The sequence below is a fragment of the Sander lucioperca genome, chromosome 7 (genome assembly GCF_008315115.2).
Source record: "Sander lucioperca isolate FBNREF2018 chromosome 7, SLUC_FBN_1.2, whole genome shotgun sequence".
NCBI classification, from domain to species: domain Eukaryota; kingdom Metazoa; phylum Chordata; class Actinopteri; order Perciformes; family Percidae; genus Sander; species Sander lucioperca.
In genome coordinates this window covers 16,139,152-16,162,831 of record NC_050179.1, presented here as the reverse complement: position 1 = coordinate 16,162,831, position 23,680 = coordinate 16,139,152, and the positions used below count along the sequence as shown (strand labels likewise).

The 23,680-nt window shown below is 39.0% G+C and overlaps 2 protein-coding genes across 2 annotated transcripts; one reads left to right on the top strand and one right to left on the bottom strand.

Annotated features, from left to right (window-relative positions):
• The first annotated feature begins 3,650 nt into the window (after positions 1-3,650).
• LOC116062605 (putative cation exchanger C521.04c) lies at positions 3,651-15,594 on the top strand. Its single transcript, XM_031317299.2, has 20 exons — positions 3,651-3,830; positions 7,031-7,186; positions 7,293-7,399; positions 7,522-7,630; positions 8,265-8,381; positions 8,468-8,529; positions 9,549-9,701; positions 10,636-10,827; positions 10,941-11,040; positions 11,121-11,262; positions 11,435-11,618; positions 11,824-11,923; positions 12,982-13,115; positions 13,219-13,250; positions 13,715-13,827; positions 13,929-14,074; positions 14,161-14,255; positions 14,330-14,408; positions 14,500-14,608; positions 15,014-15,594. The coding sequence occupies exons 1-20, from the start codon at positions 3,761-3,763 to the stop codon at positions 15,085-15,087; spliced, it is 2,274 nt and encodes a 757-aa protein (XP_031173159.1). The 5' UTR covers positions 3,651-3,760; the 3' UTR covers positions 15,088-15,594.
• Positions 15,595-16,974: 1,380 nt separating this feature from the next.
• Positions 16,975-23,259, bottom strand: LOC116062613 (kelch domain-containing protein 10-like). Its single transcript, XM_031317311.2, has 10 exons — positions 23,002-23,259; positions 22,111-22,203; positions 21,558-21,779; positions 19,612-19,766; positions 19,324-19,472; positions 19,141-19,225; positions 18,998-19,064; positions 18,858-18,905; positions 18,627-18,766; positions 16,975-18,141 (listed from the first exon to the last, which is right to left on the bottom strand). The coding sequence occupies exons 1-10, from the start codon at positions 23,084-23,086 to the stop codon at positions 17,932-17,934; spliced, it is 1,254 nt and encodes a 417-aa protein (XP_031173171.1). The 5' UTR covers positions 23,087-23,259; the 3' UTR covers positions 16,975-17,931.
• Between the last annotated feature and the right edge of the window lie 421 nt (positions 23,260-23,680).

The following is a 23,680-nucleotide window of genomic DNA, read 5'->3' as shown; positions in this document are numbered from 1 at the left end:
CCCAACCCCCACCCCCAAATCCTTCTTGTCCGTTATTGGCTGGAACACTGTTTGTTATGTTTAGTGGTGCAGGTTGGCGCAGTTTGTTTTTGTTGTCATTTGTGGAGCCTGGGCTGTCTACAGAGACCACGTTTTTTTACAGTGTGTTCAGGGGACAGGCAGCTCGCGGATAGTGAGGAGATGTTTGCTGTATGTGACATAAAATGTTGTAGCCTTTTAAGGGGCGCTATGCAGTTTTGGCAATTTCTTTGCTGTTTTCTTGAAAAAAAAGTCATATAACCATTCCAATGACTCTGAAGCTGTTCAGTTAAGGTAAATTAAGCTAAAAAAAACTGCATAGTTCCACTTTAAAGCGTAACTCTCACCAAAACAGGTTTTGAACAACTCACTTTAGCAGTTGTTTTTTCCACTCAAAAAGTGTCTGTGTTTAAAAATAGTGATTTTGATGCGATCATAGTAGTGCCCCTAGCACTCCCATTCAAAAGGCCATTTGACCGAAAACGAAAATACAGTCAATCTTAAAAGTGGCTTTTCCGTCCTAATTATGCTTTTAAATGAAAGTTTGACTCGGGTACATTCACAAAAAGAACCTAGATTGCATTTTGGCGAGAGTTACGCTTTAAGTGTAAGACCTTCACAATTGAAACATGGGATAACAGGTAAAATAATTGCCCTGCCAAAAGTGGACAAATACAATAATCAAAAATCTACTTTAGTGAATATTTCCCATTTTTGGGATCAATAAAAATCTATCTATCTATCTATCTATCTATCTATCTATCTATCTATCTATCTATCTAAAATTGTTGACTGAACAATATAACAAAAAAAAAATCAAATACTTAAAACATACTCTATTAACATGGTTTAAGTGCATGTTTTTTCACACATTTCAATAGTTTCATGAAGTTTCTTTTGGGAAAAACTATGCATATGCAGTCGTATTGTTTGAAATCAAATAATAGGGAAATTGATTAATTTTCCTCAGACCCGACTTTGGAGACAGCAATAGCCCCTTCATTTCCTCAGGAACTGCAGCACAAAAATGTATCCAATTAAAGGGAAATCCCTAAAATTCAAGGATGCAATCTAACAACAAGAACTTTTCAGGAAGTAAATAATAAAAATAAAATCTTTTGTGATTAACAATTTTTATTTTTTAAACAACATACAAAACATACAATTCACAACTAGAACATATTTTAATATATCTTTAAAATGATCTGTCTGGCTATCATTAAACTAGTAAAAACTAGGACCCAGCTTCTTTTGTGCTTATCCATCCCGTTTAGGATTGGCCCATCTCCCAGAACAAATAATCTTGGGCAGAATGGAACCTGGGTCCCTGCAGTCTGACATAGGTTATCATGTATCCTGTACGGTCCAAAATTCCTTGACCTTATCACAGGACTATAGGGCATTAGGTCATTTGCCATCATCTGTCTTACTTTTCCAACAATTTGGTGTGTCTTTCAGACTACTTCTAAACAATCTGGAGGGAGTCCAATAGAAGCGATGCATCTTGAACTAAATGAGGCGCTGTAGGTTTACATCATGGATGTATTATATTGGTTTACATTCAAGTTTAGGGAATATTTTGTGATGCTTGCAACATAGATCACAGACAATATATATGATCAATACTTACACTTTATTAATCTTGTAGGAATCCGCTGTGGAGTGGTTTGTGTCCTCCAAAGTCTAACGTTATAACTGCACTGAAACGTCAGGCGGGCCGGCAGGCACTGAGCTGTCACTCAAACTAACTGAAAACGAATTAGCCAATGGGGACGCACCCCTGTAAGACCCGCCCACGCAAAATGTTTGTGTCAGATTCCCAATACCAAGAATGCAAAGAACAGACTTGTGTTCTTGGGGAGAACGTTCTTGCTAGTTGTACCTGGAAGAATGAACTTGCAAGTTCACAAGCACAGAAAACACTGTTAAGAGTTTGAGACGATGCATACTTCCTGTTATTGCTCAACCCCCCCAGCACAGAGGCTACCAGCAGGGCTCCAAAATAACAGCTAGAAATAAAAACCACAACAATATAACCACTTTATATTAAAACAATCTCCGGACAAGAAAACCTCACAATGTTACAACTACTGCAATAATATTGAAAAATAAATCTTATTGAGCTTTAATTTGATTGTTTATGGTTTAGCTCAAACACTCCTTACTTATTCAAAAGAGTGGAACGTGATCCCTACTATTATTAGTGTATAAGTTTAAGTCAGTTTAAATTAAAAAATAAGTAGGCATGCACTGGTGTGTCCTATGTGTTCATGATCGTGATCATTTCTATATTATTGTAGTGCCCTGTATATGCCCAGGGAGATGGACATTAGCAATTCAAATTATAAAGGTTGGTGTCTCCCCTTTAGTCTACATAACATGTCAGCATGTTACCACTTTATGTACAACTCTTAATTTATCATACAGACTGAAACTCAACTTCTAATAAATCAGAAAACAAATACACCAAAAAAAAACTAAATCTATATATACGTAAATGTATAGCCTATGGCATAATTTAAACAAGTCTCCCGAAAAGAAACGTGTATATATCTCTCCCCCTTGTGTGTGTGTGTGTGTGTGTGTGTGTGTGTGTGTGTGTGTGTGCGTGCGTGCGTGTGTGTGCTTGTGGAGTTTAACTCTGAAAAGACAGTTAACCACAGGTTCCCATTAATCTTATGATGGACATGTGTTGTGATATTTAAACAAACGATCCGTCAACGGCGAAATAAAAGCCTCTTATTTACGGGACCGGTCTAAAAGACCTCCGGCTTCCAGCGGGGTCTCTGAGCGTGACTATCCGAGCGACGAGCTAGCGGCCGGGGCAGGCGCAAGCTGGCGGCCGCCTCACTTCACGGAGCTCCGAAAACTCCGAAAACCTTGGAGCAAATTGTCAATTCGGCAAAGATTTTCGCAAGACTGCCTATATTCGAAATCTAAACCGTTCATTTCTCGCCTAAAATGTGGTCAGAAGTTAATTTGGTGATGAATAAGATGGCGAAAATTGTTAAAATTGTCCCATTTTTGGGCTGTCTATGTACCGGAAACCCGACCATCATTGAATGCCGAAATGAATGTTGGGATACGGTTGCAGCGAAGTTCATACAAGTTACCAACCAATGCATCCTCGGTAAAATGGGCGTGTCAAGAACATTTCCGGGAATCTTAACTGTTCTTGGTGAAATGCGAACTTGTGTATTGGGACAGTACTTGGGCAACACGAGATGACGTTTCACAGGGACACAAGAACACAAGTCAATAAAAGAACACAGATTGAGAAGACTCTGGAAAGCTGGGAGCAAAACTGCAAACATGCTGGAGAGAGCAAAAGACTGATCATTGAGAAAGAAGCAGAGGGAAGTGTAAACAAAAGGACATCATATCAAACAAATAAAAGACCAATAGTTTACGACTACACAAATGTTTTGTTTGCAAGTTTTAAGTTTTACCTTTGAGGTGAAATTTGTTTTGCTTGAGTTAGTGTTTTTTGTTTGATACTTGAGAAGTTTTGCTTGCACACAAAAATAATCCCATAGGTTTTCTCTGTAAGGAGCTCAACCAAAGCCGGTCTACTTATTAGAAATTCTTTGGCTCAACCATCGTGGACTACGTTTCCCACAATTCCAAGCGGTCTAATCGCCCGTGAATCAGTGCGTTGCGTCCTCTTCACAGGAGCAGCGTCTGTTGACGATGAGAACCAAGTATTATAAGACTTAACGGTGAGCTGTTTTTACCGGTAGAGATGTCTCTGTCAGCCACAGGCAGTTCAGACACGAGCAGCCGGAGGAGGAGGCCGGCTGAACACACACAAGGTGAGCGGCTCATATTTAGCTTGTGGTAGGCTAATGAAGAAAACTTTATTTGTAACAAGCAGACTGTGTCAGGTGAATACATTCTCCATTTTTAATTTGTCAGCATACTGTGTAGGCTATGCGTTATTTACCGTGATATTATCATGTGGATGAAAAGAGTAAGCACTGCCAGCTCGGTATAGATATAGGTATAGGGCTGTTGAATAATGAATATCGGTCAGATCACGTCGTATTGATTACGACGTATTTCCCCACTGCGCGTGCGCGCGTGCGCGTGTGTGATTGCGTGCGCGAGTTCAGTCTCTGACTGTGCCCAAATGTCTGCTACGTTAAAGTGCACAAACGTGTAATACATTGGAAATCAATGTTTTATTTTCTGCTATGAGACAGACTGCAGCTGTCTAAACTGAGGCTGAAACTCAACTAAGCTTCAACTAATGATTATTTTTGTGATCGGATTTTTTTTAATTTTTTTTTTATGAATCATTAAAATATCAGGAACTGGGGAAAATTGACCCTCTCAGTTTCTCAGATTCCAAGATGACATCTTCAGAATGCTTGTTTGATCCAACCAACAATCCAAAACCCAATATATCACTTTTACAAATAGAAAAAAGCAACGAATTGTCTCACTAGAGAAGCTGAAACCAGGGCAGGTTTGACATGTTTGCTTGATAAATGGTGTAAATGATGAATCGATTTATTCAATTATCAAAATAGTTAGTTGGTTTAATTGTTTAATGAACTCTGAGAGAGTCTATAAACATGTAAGTATATGTTACCAAGTGTAACTTAATGAATTATGTCCTGAATTCATGAATTTACTTTGATTTGTGCCCTCTTTCTAGGTAATAAAGAAAAGAACAAAAGAGCCGTCTTTCATGATATGCTTCTGATGAAAGCAGTGGCAAAAGGCTACACAGCTTCCTTTGAGATAAACTGATTTACTGTCAGACATTTTTTAATTATTAAATTTTTTTTAATTCATTGTGAACCTTAAGGCCTTTCTTTTCTACACTGATGGACAAAACTATGACTAGTGAGTTAAACTGAGACTACAGTGCACAATCAATAACACAATCACTAACACTGGTATTTTTTTTAAATATTTTTACGTGTTTCAGGAAGCATATACAAAAACAGAAAGAGGAAACAAAACAAGACTCTTCCTCAAGTGTGTGAAGACACTGTTTTGAGCTGCTTAAAAGGAGAAGTCACAATTATTGTGCTCACTTTTCTCATGATGCCAGTGGTTTGTCAGTATTTTTTTCATTCATTAAGGCTGCATCTTTTAAAAAACGATGAATGAATGTCCCAAGGCGTTTGCAGTCATGCCTCTGCCTTTCCCTGCAGAACAAATCCAGCTGTTGTCAGGCTGTCTGAGACAGTGATCAGTTCAACAATGGATAGATAGATAGAAATGCTTTTTGCCCCTGAGGGGATGTGTTTTTATAGTGTGATGCACATAACTCAAGACATTAACACGTATAAACATCCACACATAGGCCCGAATGCATTTACTCTTTACATGCATGTATGTGTGGGTGGACATACATAATGTACATGCAGTCTGTGTGGTGATGCATTTATGGCTGCTATGGCAGAGAGAACAATACTCAAAACCAAAACATGTTTTTTTGCCTCAGTTTAACTTCATTAAAATACTGTGAAAAGTGGATTGCCAGGGTCATGTGCTATTGTGAGTGCTGTGCATGTGATGGCTCTGTTGCTGAAGTAGGTTGGGGGTTTGGAAGAGTAATGCTTTTGAAAGCAGTGTGTGATGTGCTTTTTTGTCTTTTTACCAATTCAGCTGTCTCACTATTGATGGAAGTGTGATTCTGGGCAGTGATCTGACTCTGACTTTCTGACTCTGCACTGCAGTATATAATATATATAACACAGTGTGTAACTGACACTGACAAGCGTCATGTCAGTGCATGTAAATATTTTTCTCAAGACAAAGGCTAGTTTGATTCATAATAGCAGTGTGGCAATCTTATTTTCCTCAGATGTCTTATTATCTTCCTATAATTGTGGCTCGTTGGTCTAAGGTATTATTCTCGCTTAGGGTGCTAGAGATTCCGGGTTCAGTTCCTGTGCAAAAATGTGATTTTCAACTATTTCCCGTGGGATAAATAAAGTTCTATCAACAGAATGACAGTACGTTCCCAATCAAATCAACATAGCAGGATGGTCAGAGCAGTGGCCACTTTTATGTGTACCGTTGCCTTTGCAAAGAACTGTGACGGTTGTAGCGGGCTAACTCATTCTATTTCTATGGTCAACACACATTCCTGAGCACCATGTTCTTTTGAACTAATCAAATGACCACGACAAACAGTTCAGTGTCATTGTATATACTCTCATTCTATTTCTATAGTTGTATCTTATCTTAAGTCTTCTCCCTTTAAAATGGGCTCTCCTTAAATCTGAGTTTAACATGTGCATGTATGAATAGGAGTACTTGTGGTCCAATATGCAACTTAACACAAATATGATGGGGAAAATGGATTTTTCAATGAGGGATAAGAAGTTTATGTAATTTGAAGGTTTTTTGACAAGGTAACTGTGGAAAAGCCATATGAGACACAAGTTAATAATCAAAGAAGAGTAGCTTTGCATATATTTGGAGATATATGCGAGAGATCTTATATATGCAAGAGATCTTTTAAATAAAAACTTTACTGTTGTAGTATAATTAATTTTATTAACAACAGTCGACAATGATTGAGCAACACACTCAAAAGTCACAGGTTCAGGCACAATGTTGTCTTTTTTATGATTAACAATTTGTATTGTGCTTATCCATCCTGCTTCTCCCAGAACAAATAGGCACAATCTTGTCTTGGTGATACATCGAAAAGTCAATGTACACACTACTATTCCATAAAAATAAAATAATAATAATAATATATTAGTTAAATACAGTTATTTCAATTGCCTGATGATTAAAAATAATCTGATTCAGTGTTCTTTCCATGACCACAAATAATGAAATGTGACTCTGGCCCATGGACAAATAGCAAAGTGACTTTCAGCAGTACACAAAAGTTTCAATGTATACTGTCTTTGTACTTTCCATTTAATAAGTGGATTTGCTGTAATAATTCTATCATCATGTTGACCAATATTTCGACCACTTTGTGAATACATAAAAAAAAGTTTTATTTGTGTTATTGGTTTCTTGCTTGGTGTTACAGATCTTCCATGGGAGCATGATCCCCAGGCCGGTCACAAAGACAAACAGATCCATGACCGACTGTGTGGAGGTCCACAAACTAATTCAACAGACACTCCTTCACATCACTCCATATGTCCTGCACTGTGCACAGCAAAATGCATGCCTGGACATGCATGTAAGTACTGGGTACCGACTTATTAAAAAAAAAAAAAAAAATGTTTTGCAGCAATGCTGATGTGTTTTCAAACATTTATTTGTCATCTTGTTGCTTGTCAATTTAGGTCCGAGTCATCATGCCTGTGATGATAGCTGGGAGGAGATCCAAAGCAAGAGAACTATTAGAGCGGAGAATGAAGTGGAAGCCAACAAACTGGTCAACAACTATAGGGTAAGTAGTCTAAGAGCAAATGTTTCCCTACGTAGATCGAAAGTGGTTTGAATGCAGCACTACTGGCTAAATGGTTTCTCCCTTAAACTGCGTGTGTGTGTGTGTGTGTGTGTGTGTGTCAGTTTGGTTTCAGAAAATGGAAGAGCCATGTGACGGAGCGTCCCTTTGAAGTCAGGTCAGAGGTTGTGAAAGAGCTCTACTCTGAACTGAATGTCATTAAACCATATTCAGGTACAGGTTATAGTACTCAAGTAGTGTGTAAGGTTTGTGTTGGAGGATAATTCAGGTTTATCACAATTTGGAAAATGATTGATGAGACGATCACACAGGTTGTAAGCAAGCCAACAGTTCAGCCACATGACTAACAACTTTATTTGGAGGTGAAACCGAAGGCAAGCGGACCCAAAATCACAAAGTCAGAAATAATCCTTTATTGATCAGAACAAAACTGTGTGCACACACAACCAAGGCAAGCATGTTAGATCTAAGTTAAGACAAGGAGTCAGTCTATAGACTGTGATGGATGTTTGGGTAGTTATTTTACAGTGCACCTTTGTTTTCTCTTCCAAATAAGTTCGGCTATCTGGTGAATTGTTTAAAATCCGTTGTGAACATTTACCCCTGTGTGTTTCTTGCACTGTTTGACTTGTTTTTAGAGATGTCACTGTGTTCCCAGATCTCAGCACTTAACTTTATGAATACCTATTACTGAGAGAAATGATGGCCAAAACTACAAAAATAAAATCAAAGGTGTAATAAACCAGCATTATCCTTTTTATATATAAATGATATGGAGATAAATTGTGGCTGCTGGGAAACTTGCCAGCCTTTCACTAACAGTTTTTTACTGTCTTCTTGTTGTCAGGTCATCTCATCACTTGCGGAAACGTAGTGTATGTGCTTCTCTTCGGTTGGTGGGTCTCTCTGGCATATTTCCTGGTCACCCCACTGATGTTCATCACTATCACTGGGGTGCCATACGGTAGGTGAGCCAATCAACAGAGATTCATGATAATATTTCTCACTGATCAGATATTGTCCTCATTCATTATTTATCTCACTCTTTAGGCAAGCTTTGCTGGAAGTTGTCCTGCTACTTCCTGTGGCCATTCGGCAAATCTATCCACGAGGTACAGTTTGGGTTCAGTTGATGTTTGGGATGTTGTCTCTTTTCCTTTTTACTACTAACTGAAATGAGGAAGATGCACAGTAAATCCTGTAGCTTCCTCATAGTCTCTCACAGACTTGTGGTCATGAAAGCAGAGGTCTTGCTTTTACTGAGCAACACCACAAGTTTGCAACACTACACAATACATTTGCTGCAACTTGTTATTGCACATACATCGGTGAGGTTGAAGTTGACACTTTGAACACGTTTACACAATTTAACATCAATACTCTTCTGACTTTTTAATTTAAGCAAGGCATTAGAGAAGATAAATATTTGGAATAATAAGGTACACATAAAATGTACACGTACATCTGAGTTGGTTTGATATCTATGCCGGTGATAGTTGTTACTTCACAAGGTGCAGAAGAATCTCCACAGAAAGACCTCATTGGGTGACTGAAAGTCAGGCTTTGGTGCTCTGGTTTCCGTTGTGTTTTATCCCTCAGCAGAATTAACTGATTTTGATATGATATACAAAAAAAGTCAGTCAGAAGTAGCCCACTTTTTTTTCTTTTTTTTTTTTACATCTGCACCGTTGAGTGTAGCCATAGGTCAATTGACTTATTACTGTTTACTTGTGTTTGATTTACTTTTACTCCATTGTGTAGTTTTGACAACAATTATTGAGTCATCATTTTATTTATCTATCAAGCAGAAAAAAATAACAAAAACATCCATGTTTGTCTGTTTTATAGCACTGTAAATGTAATATCTTTGTTTTTTGATCTATTGATCAGATAGAACACAACACATTCCCATCAGAATTTCCAAAAGCCATGGTGGAGTCTTTATATTGTAGCTACGTTCTTACATTTTATACACTAAACAATGAATTAATTGAAAGAATATCAGACAGATCAATCAAAACTATGTCATTGTTAGTTGCAGCCCTTGTGATTGTGATTACACTAGATGCAATGTAAGGTTGGTGCTCTAATGAACCTGAAATAAAACTTTCCTCTGGTTGTGTTTCTTCAGAATGGAAATACATTGAGGGGATGTTGTGTGCAAGCACCAGACTGTGAGTGTAACATAGAGGGGACGGAAGATAACTCGCCAGTTCTGCTGCCTTCACCCACAGAGGTGTTAATCCCAGAGTTGCCAGGGCGACCTCTGCACACTCCCTACTGGGTAACTTAAAATATACATAGACAATCCATGAACACCTTCATATATATATATATATATATATATATATATGTATATATATATATATATATATATATATATGACTAACCAATTTCTCCTACATGAAAACATAGACTGCATATAAAGATGGACGACGCGTCTCCACTTCCTCCCACTGTTTAAAAGTGAAGCCAAATTATCCCGGATACGGGTGCTGCCATCTTGTAACTTTGGAGCCAGAGTCTGCGCAGAAAAGTCTCCCCCATACAACCGCCTGACCAAACACGGTCATTCACAGCTGTCACTCATGTCATCAGAAAAATTAACACTTGAACAAACATCACAGTGATAACAACTACCTAAAATGACAGAAACCATCTTTGGGAAAAAAGTATTTGACGTGTACTCAGATTTTTTTATTTGGACCATGTACCATCTGCTTACATGGAGGGGGTGGGATTTATGACTTATACTGCAGCCAGCCACCAGGGGGCAATCCAGATGTTTTGTACATATACAGTCCATGCATCAACATATGTGAATTTTACTTATTGTTTCCTTCCAGTTTAATACTGTTTTTATTGTTCTTAATGGCCGTGTCTGTCTTAATCTCCTTTTTTTTTTACCTTATACTCTGTTGCTTTGCTTTGTTGTACTGTATATCTTTCTGCTTCTGTGTTGTGTCTTGTCTTGTGCTAAGTCCTGTGTTGTGCTTTGCTTTGTTGTTTTCGTTTTTGTTTCTTTGTATTTTAAAAAGCCTTTTTTAACATCTAGGGCAGGGGACTACAAATGAAAAATAGCCTTTTGGCTAATTCTGGCTTTTTTAACCCAAGGGAAATCATGTGTTTTATTAATTTGCACTGTCCCCTTTCTTAAAATAAACTGAATTGAACCCCTACATGGAACTCAAAGGAAATGTTTTCTCGTTACTGTGTAGCATCGTTTCTCCACCTACGTGTGGCTGCTGCTGGGATATCCTCCTCTGGTGGTCATCCACTCCCTGGCCTGCTTGCTCTCCTGGATCCTGGTCTTTACCATCCCTGTTTTCAAGATGAACGCACGGACACTGCGAGTCATTCTTCTCTTGGCTCCTGAGGATGTCTCTGTCTCCACTTGCTCACAGAGGAAGGCAAGGAAGATATTTAATATGTATCACCCACAGCACATCAAACGGATGATATTATTCAGTGTTGGTTTACTGCACCCGCTTATTGTTTTTTTACTTGTTTTTTTTACCCTTAGCATCAAGTCTCTGAGACCAGAGCACTGCTGTGCTGTTACCATGCTGCAAACTGGTACTACTACAAGTACACTGTTGATGGGATCAATGTGTTCGCTGTCAGTATCCTTTACCGGTGTGTGTGAATTGGTGTGTAAGTGTGTCATATGAAGACCTGTTATCATCTTTGACCCCCATCTCAGACCTCCTCCCTTTAGTAATAGTTGCTATAGTAATTGGATATATTGACAGAGAAAACCAGTATGCCAGCTCTAATGTCAAGTTCGCCATCGCAATCTGCTCCATCATACCTCTGTCCTATTATATTGGTATGGGCATTGCCAGGTGAGCTGTTTTCATCGCTTTAAAACACACCTGTAAAAAAAAGTGAAATAAAATACATTGAATGTGATGTTGCTCTATACATCTAGTGTACCAAAAAAAAGGAAAAAGAGTTACAGATGTTCTTACAAAGCAGGTTCTGATGTGAATTGTCGATCATTTCTGACACTTGCAGTATCTCAGCCCAGAGTAACTTTGCAGTGGGTGCGGTGGTGAACGCCACCTTCGGCTCCATCACAGAGTTGACCTTTTACATCACAGCCCTGCTCAGAGGTCACCAGGCCGCCAACTCGTGCCTGCAGGAGGTTGTTAAAGCAGCACTGACTGGCACGCTGCTCGGATGCATCCTTTTCATCCCTGTGAGCCAACCTGCATTTACATCACATATTACAACTTTTACCACATTTACCACACATGAAAAACAATCAAACAACCTACCATTATAATGCTGTATCATTTCAGCAATCTGTGAATCACAATAGAGACAAAAGTCACTTTCAAATGCACAACACTAATACAGCATGTGCAGTATGAATGAGGCTCCTTGCTTTGTCTTTTTCTCAGGGCGTCTGCATGATAATCGGAGGGCTGAGACACAGTGAGCAGAGATTCAACAGTCGCTCTACAGGAGTGAGTGCTGCGTTGCTTTTCATCTCTGTAGGAGGCAAGTATTTTATACATATGTACTGTATGCCATCATCCAGTTCTACAGTTTTGGAAGTGTCAGAGACAGTGGTGATAACAGCAAAAGAAGTTACAGAACTTTTTATGAAATAGAAACAAGAAACAATTTAGTCTTTTCTAGCTTTATTTTCAGATGCAAAGCACCTCTTGAAACGGACTCCTAATGTACTCACAAACTCATTTGTTCACATGTAGTTAGCTGCAGTTTCTCTACCGAGAGAAGCTTTTTCTTCATTGCCAGCAGTAGCAGTTTAGGCCTCCAGATGCAAACATGTTGTTTTTTCTTCCTAAAGACGAAAGGACATAGTAGCAGCTAAAACTTTGACACTTGCTCCACCTGCAGGCAACAAATGTTAGAGCTACAGTTGTTTTCTTAGTTTGAAGCTGCTGTTTTCATTGTGTTTTTTATCATAGACTACATGCAACACCTGCACAACCTGTTTGCTGAAATAAATTCTATAGATTTAACATAATTGTGTCAAACAATTATCCCTTGGATATTAACTTATCAAACAAAAAAAGTTTGTAAATTCATTTTCAAAGGATTTTCCTTCCTAAATACTGTGTCCATAAACCGGGTTTAGCATGAATTTTTTTTTTTCCGCCTTTAATGGACAGGACAGGAGAGAGAGGGGGAAGACATGCAGGAAATCGTCACAGGTCGGAGTCGAACCCTGGACCTCTGCGTCGAGGCGTAAACTTCTAAATATATGTGTGCCTGCTCTACCCACTGAGCCAACCCGGCCACCACATGAATCTTTTTTTAAACACTTGATCATTGAAGAAGTAAAAAAGAATGTGTTCAGAGATATTCCATCAATAAAGAAGAGATTATTTCAACAATGACCAAGTTCGTGCATAAGTCAAATATTCAGCTCCGAAGGACTCAATGAATTAAAAAATGCTTGGTGATGCTCAGATGATGGTGGCAGTGTTTGTTACACTCTATTTCTGTCTCCCAAAATTGAAGTAAAATGCAATGTAAAAGCATTACCAAAATGTTATACACTGGCTCCTCCCCCTAACTGTCAATGGCAGGTGTGTTCGCCCCCACGCTCTTCTCCAAGGCTTATGGAAATCTGGTGTGTGACGCCTGCACCAACTCCACTGGAGGAAACAGCTCGAGCAACAGCAGCGGGCAGTTTGTCTGCCACAACTGCCACTACGATCTGGTCAGCATCAATAGTATCATCCTAACAAGCACATTATAACAAACAATATATGACTTACATACACTATAGTATGTATAATGTGATTTTACGTTTGTCTTAACAGAACAACGGTACATTGTTCCGAAACCATGTTGAGTAAGAATTTCCTTTTTTTTTTATTTGTATACTGACTGTAATATAAAGGCTTTTAAACTCTTCTTGTTGGTGCATTTAAGGGTGCTCTGACATCCATGTGTCAAGAGTTAACGTTTCCACAATGTCTGTGTTTGCTTGTTATTTGTCTTCTTGGTATAATTTTCAGCAGCACACTCTAAAGTCTCCGATTTCGGAGCTGAATGCACCCAGAAGGAGTTTTCAACACGTTTATCTTTAAGTTGATTTTCATTCTAGTGAAACAAATGCAAAACAATGTCTGTCTAGAAGGAGATAAATCAATCTAAAAGAAGTCCATGCTGTAGAAAGTGGTTGAACACAGATTTAAGGTATAATAAAAAGACCAGAGGCAAATAAGCTCAAACCTCCTAATCCAAAGCCACCATATGGTCTTTTGAGTTTCTTCTTTATAGTTCTTCCCTCTCATTGTGTGTTCTTGTCGCAAGGCCACTGGTGTACACAGTGTCTGCCCTCTTGCCAGTTGCCTACATCATTGGTCTGATATTCACGCTGAAGACACACTCCCACATTTATGACATCCATGTTGGAGAAGGACAGGGTATGAGTCTCCCTCCCATGAATCACAGTTAACGGCTAACACATTCCACTACAGTACAACAGTGAGGGCACAGTTGTCTAATGCTTTGTTTATCTGTGCAGTGACTGGCCACCATGGAGCAGTGGTCCACTGGTCACGGTGGAGGTCTCTGGTCATCCTCATCATGGCCACTGTGCTCACGTCTGCTTGTGCCGATCTTGCCACCGAACACATCCAACCCATACTAAACCAGCCCAACATCTCTCAGGTCAGGACGTGCGCACGAGCGTGCTCAGTCAGTTTTTATGGGGTCGTTTCCTCCAGCTGTGCTAACGTTTGTCTTTCTTTCTCCAGTATTTCATTGGGGTGACAGTTCTCGCTATGGTTCCTGAGATCCCAGAGATTGTTAATGGGATACAGTTTGCTCTCCAAAACAACATCAGTCTTAGGTAAATCCTGTCTTATTAAAGAAAGATACAATTTAATTATCATATTTGTATCTAAATGATTTGTCTTTTGTCAGCTTGGAGGTGGGAAGCTGTATTGCTGTTCAGGTCTGCATGCTACAAATTCCAATTCTGGTCTGCTTTAATGCCTTCTATGTAAGACACCCAGTTTGATCAGTGATTCATTCATACAAATACCTACGGTTTGCTGTTTGATAGTTTCTGCAATCATCTCTGTTTTTGACAGGATGTGGGATTTGTACTGTTATTCAGTGACATGCACCTATGGGCCAGTATCTTCAGTGTGATTCTTGTCAACTACATTTTCATGGACGGCAAGTCCGACTATTTTCAGGGTAAGTTTAGTAAGTTAGTAAGTAACTGGTATTTGAGAGTCAGCTGCGTTAAACTCACATGCTAATAGCAAATAGGTTTTAATCCTGATGATAATCCATGATTCAAACCTAGAAGACAAATAAAGGATAAAATAAGGATGTTGTCATAGGGGATGTGAATGTGGTTATTTATTGCATTTAAAAGCATCTGTTCAGTGGCCAACTCTTAAACTTAAGTATCCTTGAACACAGCCCTTGAGCCCTAGAGTCAATGATCCTGAGAGTGTTCTCAGTTTTATTCAGAAAAATATATCCAGATAACGCAGTGAGACTGCCAAAGGTGTCCCAGTATGGTGGTTTGATGAATGTAAGCTTAGAACATCAGTGATTGGTTTAACCCAATGATGTGTTACACCCCCCCCCTAGGTACAGCTCTGGTGGTTGTCTACCTCATTCTACTGGCTATGTATTACTTCGCTCCATCTCCAGCAGGCTGCTGACTGTGGGACTGACACTTTTTAGCCTTGCAAGTTACCACTCCCTGTAGATGGGATTTTATCCAGACAGTTAGGACTACCTGATCATGTGTGAATCCTGACATGGGATGTTTATTAAGTATTTCATTTCTCATGCTGTTTTCCTAAATTATACAAATGAAAGAACTAAACACTTTAATCTCAGGTAGGTACTTGTTGCTCAAATACATTACTACTGTAAAAGTTTGTAAGCTAAAATACTTGTGTCCTCAGACTCATAACTACTTATGATCTTTGTAGACTGTGGCTAAAAAAAGAAATCAGTATTTTTACAATGCAAATAAATATAATGTAGAGTATCTGCACTAATGCTATTTTGTTTAAGTTGTGATAGGTTTCCTATACTTTTTAGCTCAAATGTTAAATGGTACTGTACATGTCAGATAGAGATATTGATATGTGACATTATTTTAGATAAACTAGCACCCTATATTTGGAAACTATCTGTCAATACAACATTTTGAAAAACTGGCTGCCTGTGTTTTTATTGTTTGTACGGACGGGAATTACAAAACAATGTACATTACAGCCATATTTGCTTTTGAGGAGACATTCACCTTTTCTCCCGAGAGTTTATGTAAAGTGACATGCACACCATACTGACATGCAAAAGAGATAATTTAACTTTCATTAACATAAAAAATGATGCAAATATAAACATCTCAATCTAAAGCAAGGCAGTACATCTACCAAGTCCAAGCACAAAGTGAAGCTGTTGCTTCAGAATAGGATATAAATAATGCTGTAACATGTCAAACATAACAAAAAGTAAATGAGGTGGAGTTTTGAATGTGGAAATGAGCATTATGATACAATATGTTTTAGATGAGTTAGCTTAGTATTGTACCAACAATTAAAGTGAACATGAGATAAAATATTTAAGGTAGTGTTTGACAAAATAGGTGAAAAAAAGAGGCAAAAGTGTGACTTAATACAAGCAGCTGAAATGTTACTAAAGTATTTAAGAGTTACAGTCCACAGTAGCCATGAAAGATTAGTTTTCATGAGTCATCTTGGCGTACATATTTCTGTCCCAAAAATGACAGCCTGTTGACATTTTGGCGATGGTGATGCTCTACAGACGGAGTCTGATCACAGTATTTCACATCCTGAGTACACCTTACATACCTTATTACTAGTTAATACTAGTTAAAAAAAGTCCCATGCCACTTATTTTTCAAAGTACCACAGCACAATGTTCTCTGGAAAAACAAGACAAACAAGTTTAAAAAAACATAGCCTTATGCAGTATAAAAAGTTAAAATGGAGTTTAGGCATACATTGGGAACTGAAATGACCATTTTTTTTTTTTTTTTTTTTTTTTAAGATTATTTTTTGGGGCTTTTTCCTTTATTACAAGTGACAGTGGATAGACATGAAAGTGGGAGAGAGATGGGGGATGACATGCAGCAAAGGGCAGCAGGTCAGACTCGAACCTGCGCCACTGCAGGACTTAGCCAACATGGGGCGAACGCTCTTACTGGGTGAGCTAGAGGCCGCCGAAATGACCATTAATTTAAGTGTAAAAGAATGTAGCTGCACGCTTTGCTACAATAAAAAAAGTTTTTTCATAAAATCAAACAGCAGCACAGTGGTAAAACTAAATAGGTAAAAAAAAAAATATTTGAGTTAATGAAAAATCTTTAGCTGCAAGTGGCATCTCCTGATTATTTTAGCAACAAAAGGCTCATGTGGAGAACACCCGGTAAAGCACATGGGGAAAAAGGCTGCATGTGCACAGCTCAGAGTAATAAACAAATCAAAATCTTAGACAGAGATGTAAAAACCATGTGTGGGACATATTGGAAATTCAGAAGGCACCAAATGTAGAAATGAAAAAAGGCTTGAGAATCACTGTGGAGCTGCAGGTTAATAAAATTATTTCTAACTTATTAAGCTTAATTTTTCCTAAAAGAAAAAGGAAGAATAACCGAAGAGGCACTAGAAGATTCACAGTGATGCCATGTCGCAGCTGTTTTAAAAAGGCTTTTGTGTTTTCATCTGATCATAAGGCCTAATGTGACCAGTGAAGGGAACATTTTCAAATTTGAACTGTACAGTTACAATCAAAGCTCAATATCAGCATGCAATCAGAAAGCCTTTGAGGCTAAAACATGATGCCTTAAATAATTAACCTAATTAGACTTGTAGGTATCCCAGTTTCACGTGTCCAAGCTTTATCAGCAGTGTCTTTTCAGATCATCTGGCTGATTTCTAACTAACTGAATGGAAATTTAAGTTTATATCACCATGGTTTGTCATTTCTGATCGAATCTACCTATGTCACAGTGGGGACTGAACACATGGCAAAGATTGCAAACAGTGTGCGACGAATTTCAGCTACAGTGAAACAAACTGATCTCTGAATTAAATCTAAAATGACATTAGCAGAAGCAACATTCATTTTGCCTTTCAATAAATGATCTTTGGAACATTTAACTATTCCTGCTCTACAAGTTTCTGTGACAGTGATGTGTGAAAAACCAACAATTGGGAAATGTGTGACATAGTGGACCCAAAACTTTGAGTGCAAAGCATAAGAAACAGTGATTCTGATGGATGCATGCAAACTCAAATCTGACACATTCACATACAGAGAAACACAAAACATTGCACTTTGCATTTAAAAATTAAGCACCTACATTTACATAAAACTAAAGTTAAAAGGCATTCAAAGTTTTTTTTAATAATCATCTGACATCAGACTTTCTTCGTCCTTTTCAAGAACTTTTTTGCCGAGTCATCAGTTATATTTTAGAGTCAGTGCTGTTCCATCACATACCACGTCCTTCAGTCTCTGTGCTCTGTCTATTTGAGCCGCTGAATTAGTGCGTGTGTCAGTCCCATGCTAAGCAGCTGAAGGGTGGACAGCTGGGCTAAGTGAGGGAACGTTTTCAGCAGTTTCTCCCAGGTCAGTTCCAGCAGGCTGGGCACCACCAACCACACTTTGTACAAAGAGCCAGTCCTTTTGTTCCCAGACATGTTGACGACGCCGCCGTGGACGTACATGCAGCCAGCCTGAAGAAGAAGGAACAGTTGCAGAAATTAGAGCTGCAACAATTAGTTGATTAATCAATCAACATAAAACGAATGGGCAATGATTTTGACAATTGATTAAATTCATTCTTGTAAGCAGTAACCCTCAATATGCTCTAGTTTCAGCTTTGCCAAATGTGAGGATTTGCTGCTTCTATATAATTGTAAATTCAATATCTTGGTTTTTGGGTTGTTGGTCAAACAATAACAAGACATTTGAAGATGTCATCCTGGACTCTGGAAAATTGACATTTGTCACTATTTTCTGTCCATTTTATAGACTAAATCAATAAATTAATAGAAACAAAAACACCTGCAGATTAACTGATAATGAAAATAATGATTAGTTGCAGCCCTACCGCACATAAAACTGTTGTCCATCTCCGTGTCGATTTCTTTTCTCAGTGCAGAAGAGAAATCTGCTGACCAAGATAGATATAGATGTGTGTGAAGGATAAGTTACTCACTGGAGTGACGGCAGCAGAGTGAAAGTATGCTGGTTCTGGCATGGCTGCAGGCAGCTTGGTCCACTGAAAAGTCTGCAGGTTGATCTTCCACAGGTCGGATAGGATCAGCTCTCCATTATAACCTCCACATATAAACACCTCTGGAGGTAGGAACAGAGTGTGACATGGTTAAATAAACAAAACATTTTAGACAGGCATGTCCAAATAATGCTGCAGGGAAATACTCCTTACCATCTTTGACCTGCACACAGCTGTGACAACGGCGGGCAGCAGGATATCCTGTGATGATAAGCACATCTAATGTAAATTCAATGTGTTGTCTTGAAATACTTTATTCAACAAAACAAAAAAGCAAAACATGGATCACAAACCTATTTTTTCATGGGGTTTGGTGACCATTTCCTCCCAGTAATTTGTCTCCAAGTTATATGCGCGAATCTGATGAAACAAATATTATAAATTAAGGACTAACACACTGTTTTTCTTTCAGATTTTATGTGCTTGTTCCTCTTACCTTTTCCAGGGTATATGACGTCCAGGACGTCCCACCTCCTAAAATGTATATTCTCTGTCCATCATGAGCTAGTTCGTGTCTGTACCTGTAAATGCATTCATTTTCAGTCTATTTTAATGAATATTCTGGTGATTCGCTATCAATCATACATACTGTAGTTGTTATAACTATCTGCTGTCTGACCTCTCCTCAGGTAGGTCTGATGGTACGTTGTTGGGTTTGAGGTGGGTCCACTCTCTGGTGGTCAGGTCCAGCCGGTGCAGGTCGGTGCTGTAAAGGTAGCCTGTTGTCCCGCCAAATACATAGAGGTAGCCATTTATGATGACCATCGCCTGGAAATGGAGAATACATAGATGTTTTGTTGGTGGAATACACAGCTACATATAGTAGTCAAAGCATTATGAATAAATGATGACAGTGAACATTTAAGAACTTCAGCTTTACATGTAAACCAGCTATAAAAACACGTACCTGTCCGTAGATCTTGTTGGGTTTCTTCCCTCTGCAGTTGAGCAGGTTCCATCGTTTGTACTGTACATTGCAAACATGGACGTCATTGCCGTTGTTCTCACCAAATGGAATCCCAGTGCCACCAAATACAAGCAGGTTGTTGCCGTGTAAAACAGCTGAGAGAGAGAGAGAGAGAGAGAGAGAGAGAGAGAGAGAGAGAGAGAGAGAGAGAGAGAGAGAGAGAGAGAGAGAAACACAATTAGTCACTACTACAGTTTGATATCTTGCTCAGAATACCTAATAAGGTTGGTTCAAATCTGCATACTGGACCATTTCACTCCATGAAGCTTTAAAGAGTAACAATCTCTGGTCCAGTATTGAGCAAGATCGCTGCAGTCAGCAGCAGTGATACAAGCAACAATGCAAGTTATAGGGCACCTTCTATTTACGTCCACAAAAAGTGCTTGTTTTGTCAGGGACATGCTCAGATTATTATTCTAAGTGTCTGAAAACTTTATGGAAAGGATCCATAAAATTCCGAAATTGCTAATCCGAAATTGCTATCGCAAAACCCACCAGACTCTATTTACATGAACTGTAATTTTTTATCATCGTAAAATAGACTTCATTCAAACTCGACAAAAAAAAAAAAAAAAAAAAAACACTATCAAAAGCTGTCTTGGTTCGTCTTTCCACTCTTCCAACAATCACCACTATGGTTTAGTTGAAAGAAACCCGTAACTTACTGATTTATATGTGGAAATATACTGGATCCAGACACGCTAAAAGTATTTCTTATTTAAACAGAGTATGGTGGGTTTTACTGATCGCAATCTTGGAGCAATTCCTGGTTAAACAAAAAGGATATTACTCTTAAACAAAAAGGTCTATCTAGGGATCCTTTCCATTATGATGTCAAACACTTAGAATAATAATCTCAGCCTGTCAGTGACAAAAACAGAACTTTTTCGTGGAAGAAATTGACAATGCACATTTGCCCTGTAGAATTACATTGCAGCTGACAGTTACAGCGTTCTCGCTTTATACTGGACCAATGTCAATGATTGTTGTTCACATTAGTCACCAATGCATGGGAAAATAGGGTCCAGTTTGAAAAAAATAAAATTACCCAAGTTACAGCTTCAAACATACAGTATTAAAATGTATTTAAAAAGGTCCCCTGTTTTGATGAATTGGTCCCCATGTTGTTTGTAGCTCACGAGCCTCTAACTATAGTTAGTAATATAGTTAATGGCAATAACACACATTGTAAAAGGTATAAATGAGCCAATAAAAGGAGAGACAAAGACCACAGGTTTATGTAGCCAAAACATTCAACATTTAAAAATAGGTTTTGCAAATGTTCCATGACGTAGGAGAGTTTTTTTTCTTTTTGGATAACTTAAGTCTCACTCATCAGAACAAACTAAGTCTGTGTACATTTGGCTTGAAGTCACTGGAAAAAGAAAATATCAGGTAATCTGGTTACTCAGGTGCATGTAAACACACTGATTGTTTGCAGTGTGTCAGACAGCTTACATAGAAAGCATTAAAGCTGCACTGTGGAGTTTTCTTGTCAACAAAGTTTCTGTTTACATTCAGTGTTACTCAGCAAAACACATTGTGTGGACCTTGAGCTCTCACAAGTGTTGAATACATTTGCTTTGTCATCAAACATTTGATTTGCATTGTTTAGTCTTAAGTCTGTTTATCCCTGCCTTTGTTGGCACATTGCAGTGTTCATTGGTGCATTACTGCCATCTGTAGATCAGTGGAATAGCGTGAAACCACTGGCAGGGATGTGTATTGCATCATAAACCGTGACGCTCCATAGTCCTATTAGTGGTCATACATTCCACAGGGTACCTTTAAATAAGACCAGTAGGTGGTTCTAAAAGGAGAGCAGGTGGGTGTGTGCAGAAGGTTTAATTCTGATTAGAAATGATGAGTAGCACATCAATCTTTACCTGACATAGAGGCCAGCTCTGTGGGCATGTAACCCTCTGTGCGGACCTGCTGCCAAGTGGCTGTGGCAAAATGAAATCGCCAAAGCTCCCTGAAAAGAGGGTAGTCTTCATTCTCTGACCCGCCTGCCTCCTCAAAGTCTGGGTTGTAGCCTCCGAACACATACAGGTTGGTGCTGTCTGCAACACAGCGGTGTCCGCTCCGAGCGGGGGGTACACAGTGTCCTGTGGGAGGAACAGGTTCAAGACAGACAGAATGTGAGAGCCCTGATGTAGATGGAAATGGAGATGATGTAACCATAAAAGAACACATCTTACAGCATAAATATCAAGACAACACGATGTGTATCATGTGCTCACCAAATGTAGGCTTATTTTCTGTAACTACAAATACTGTACGTGAAAGAGACAGCACTTAGTGGGTTTTTATAACATTACAGTTACTGTACGCATTTAACGGGAGTGGGACCACTCAGTCGCACAGTCAGTTTATCTGACACAGATCTCCTTCTCTGAGGAGGAACAGTCTGATGGGGAGGTCATGTTCTTTGAGCACCTTCTCTCAGAAACCTGTTGGGGATCCGCAGGTTGGGGCAGGAAGGGGAGAAGATGCGCCGAGCCTGAAGCCACCGTGCCCGCTTCTTGGAGCCTGTCAATCAGTCACCATACCACAAGTTAAAAAAAAAAACAAGGAGACAGAAATATAGTTCATTTACAGCCTTTATGTCAGAGGTTGGACGAATGACACTACTGACATCTAAGATTTTACAGTTTGAGGATAAATTGAAGAAAAAAAAAAAAGTCTCTGGTTAAAATGTGTATCATCAGAACTAGTAGGTACCATTAAAAGTGGACCTTGTCACTGACTGAGTTAATAGCGACTGTTTGTCTCCGATTTTAATAGTTTAATTTAGCTTAATGTTAATGGTTGTACCAAATGTCATTATTTCTGTCATGGCACACATTTAGGAGTTGAAGGCCGTTTGACCCATCGAACATACATCATTTACCTTTCATAACTTACTACTGTATGCAAGTAATGGTTATTTTCACAACAGTGAGGCAACCTAACGCTAACCGTTATGTTGTCCGTTATCAGCAGTGTCTCCTCCCTCCATGAAGCTAATGCTTGACCCCCTCTCTTATTCTTGCTATTCGTCTCTCATATTCTAATCAATATCTAAAGAAAATAACAAATGATATGCCTGCTGGGTTCACTTACTCAATGATTTGTGCGGTCTTCCGTAGCAACGTCAGCTAGCTTTGGCCTAACGTTAGCGGTGATACACCTCGTCGCTAACTCACAGACAAAGCTCGGGCGTGTAGTGTACGCAAAGACAAAATAACAATGACTAACATTACCTAGATTAACCATTAGTTCACTGTTTGCTTTGCTGACTGTACCAGGCTGCTTGTTCTTGCAAGGCAGTGGGTTTTGTGTACAAACCTGATTCGCGGATGGAGGGCCTCCACGACAGTTTCTCAAACTTATTGAGCTGACTCAAGGTTCCGTCATGTTGGGCCGACGACATCTCGACAGTGAACCACACAGACAGGGTTTACACCCGGACCTGGACCTGGACCTGAACCCGCTTCGGTTTAACCACACGGAGTGGCATGAGGCTGCGAGCTGCAGCAAGCAAACCAAAATAAAGAAATAACACTGCTGTCCACAGCTGCTGACTGCAGCGTCACAGCCAGCTGGCCTGAACCGACCAATCAGAGGAGGGGGGAACCATGGATGTCGCGTTCAAGACTCACATGGTGTTGTTTATATCTTTTGAAAGACTGCAGTGTATGTACAATGTATTTAAAGAAAAAAATAGCAGGACGTAAAAAGCTCTGCATTCTTTATGCGGTTAATAAGTATACAAATACGTTACTTACCCCAGAGCAGTACCACCAGTAACGGACAGAAGTAACAGACCACTAGAATTAAAAGTAGTCTTTTCAGTAAAATAGACTTTTCAAAAAAATAGTGAAAATGCCTATCACTATTTCCTAAAGTCCAAGGTGATGTCTTCGAATTGCTTGTTTTGTCAAAAAATCCAAAGATATTTTATTTACAATCTAATAAGACAAAGAAAACCATTAAATTCTCACAAGTGAGAATCTGGAACCAATGA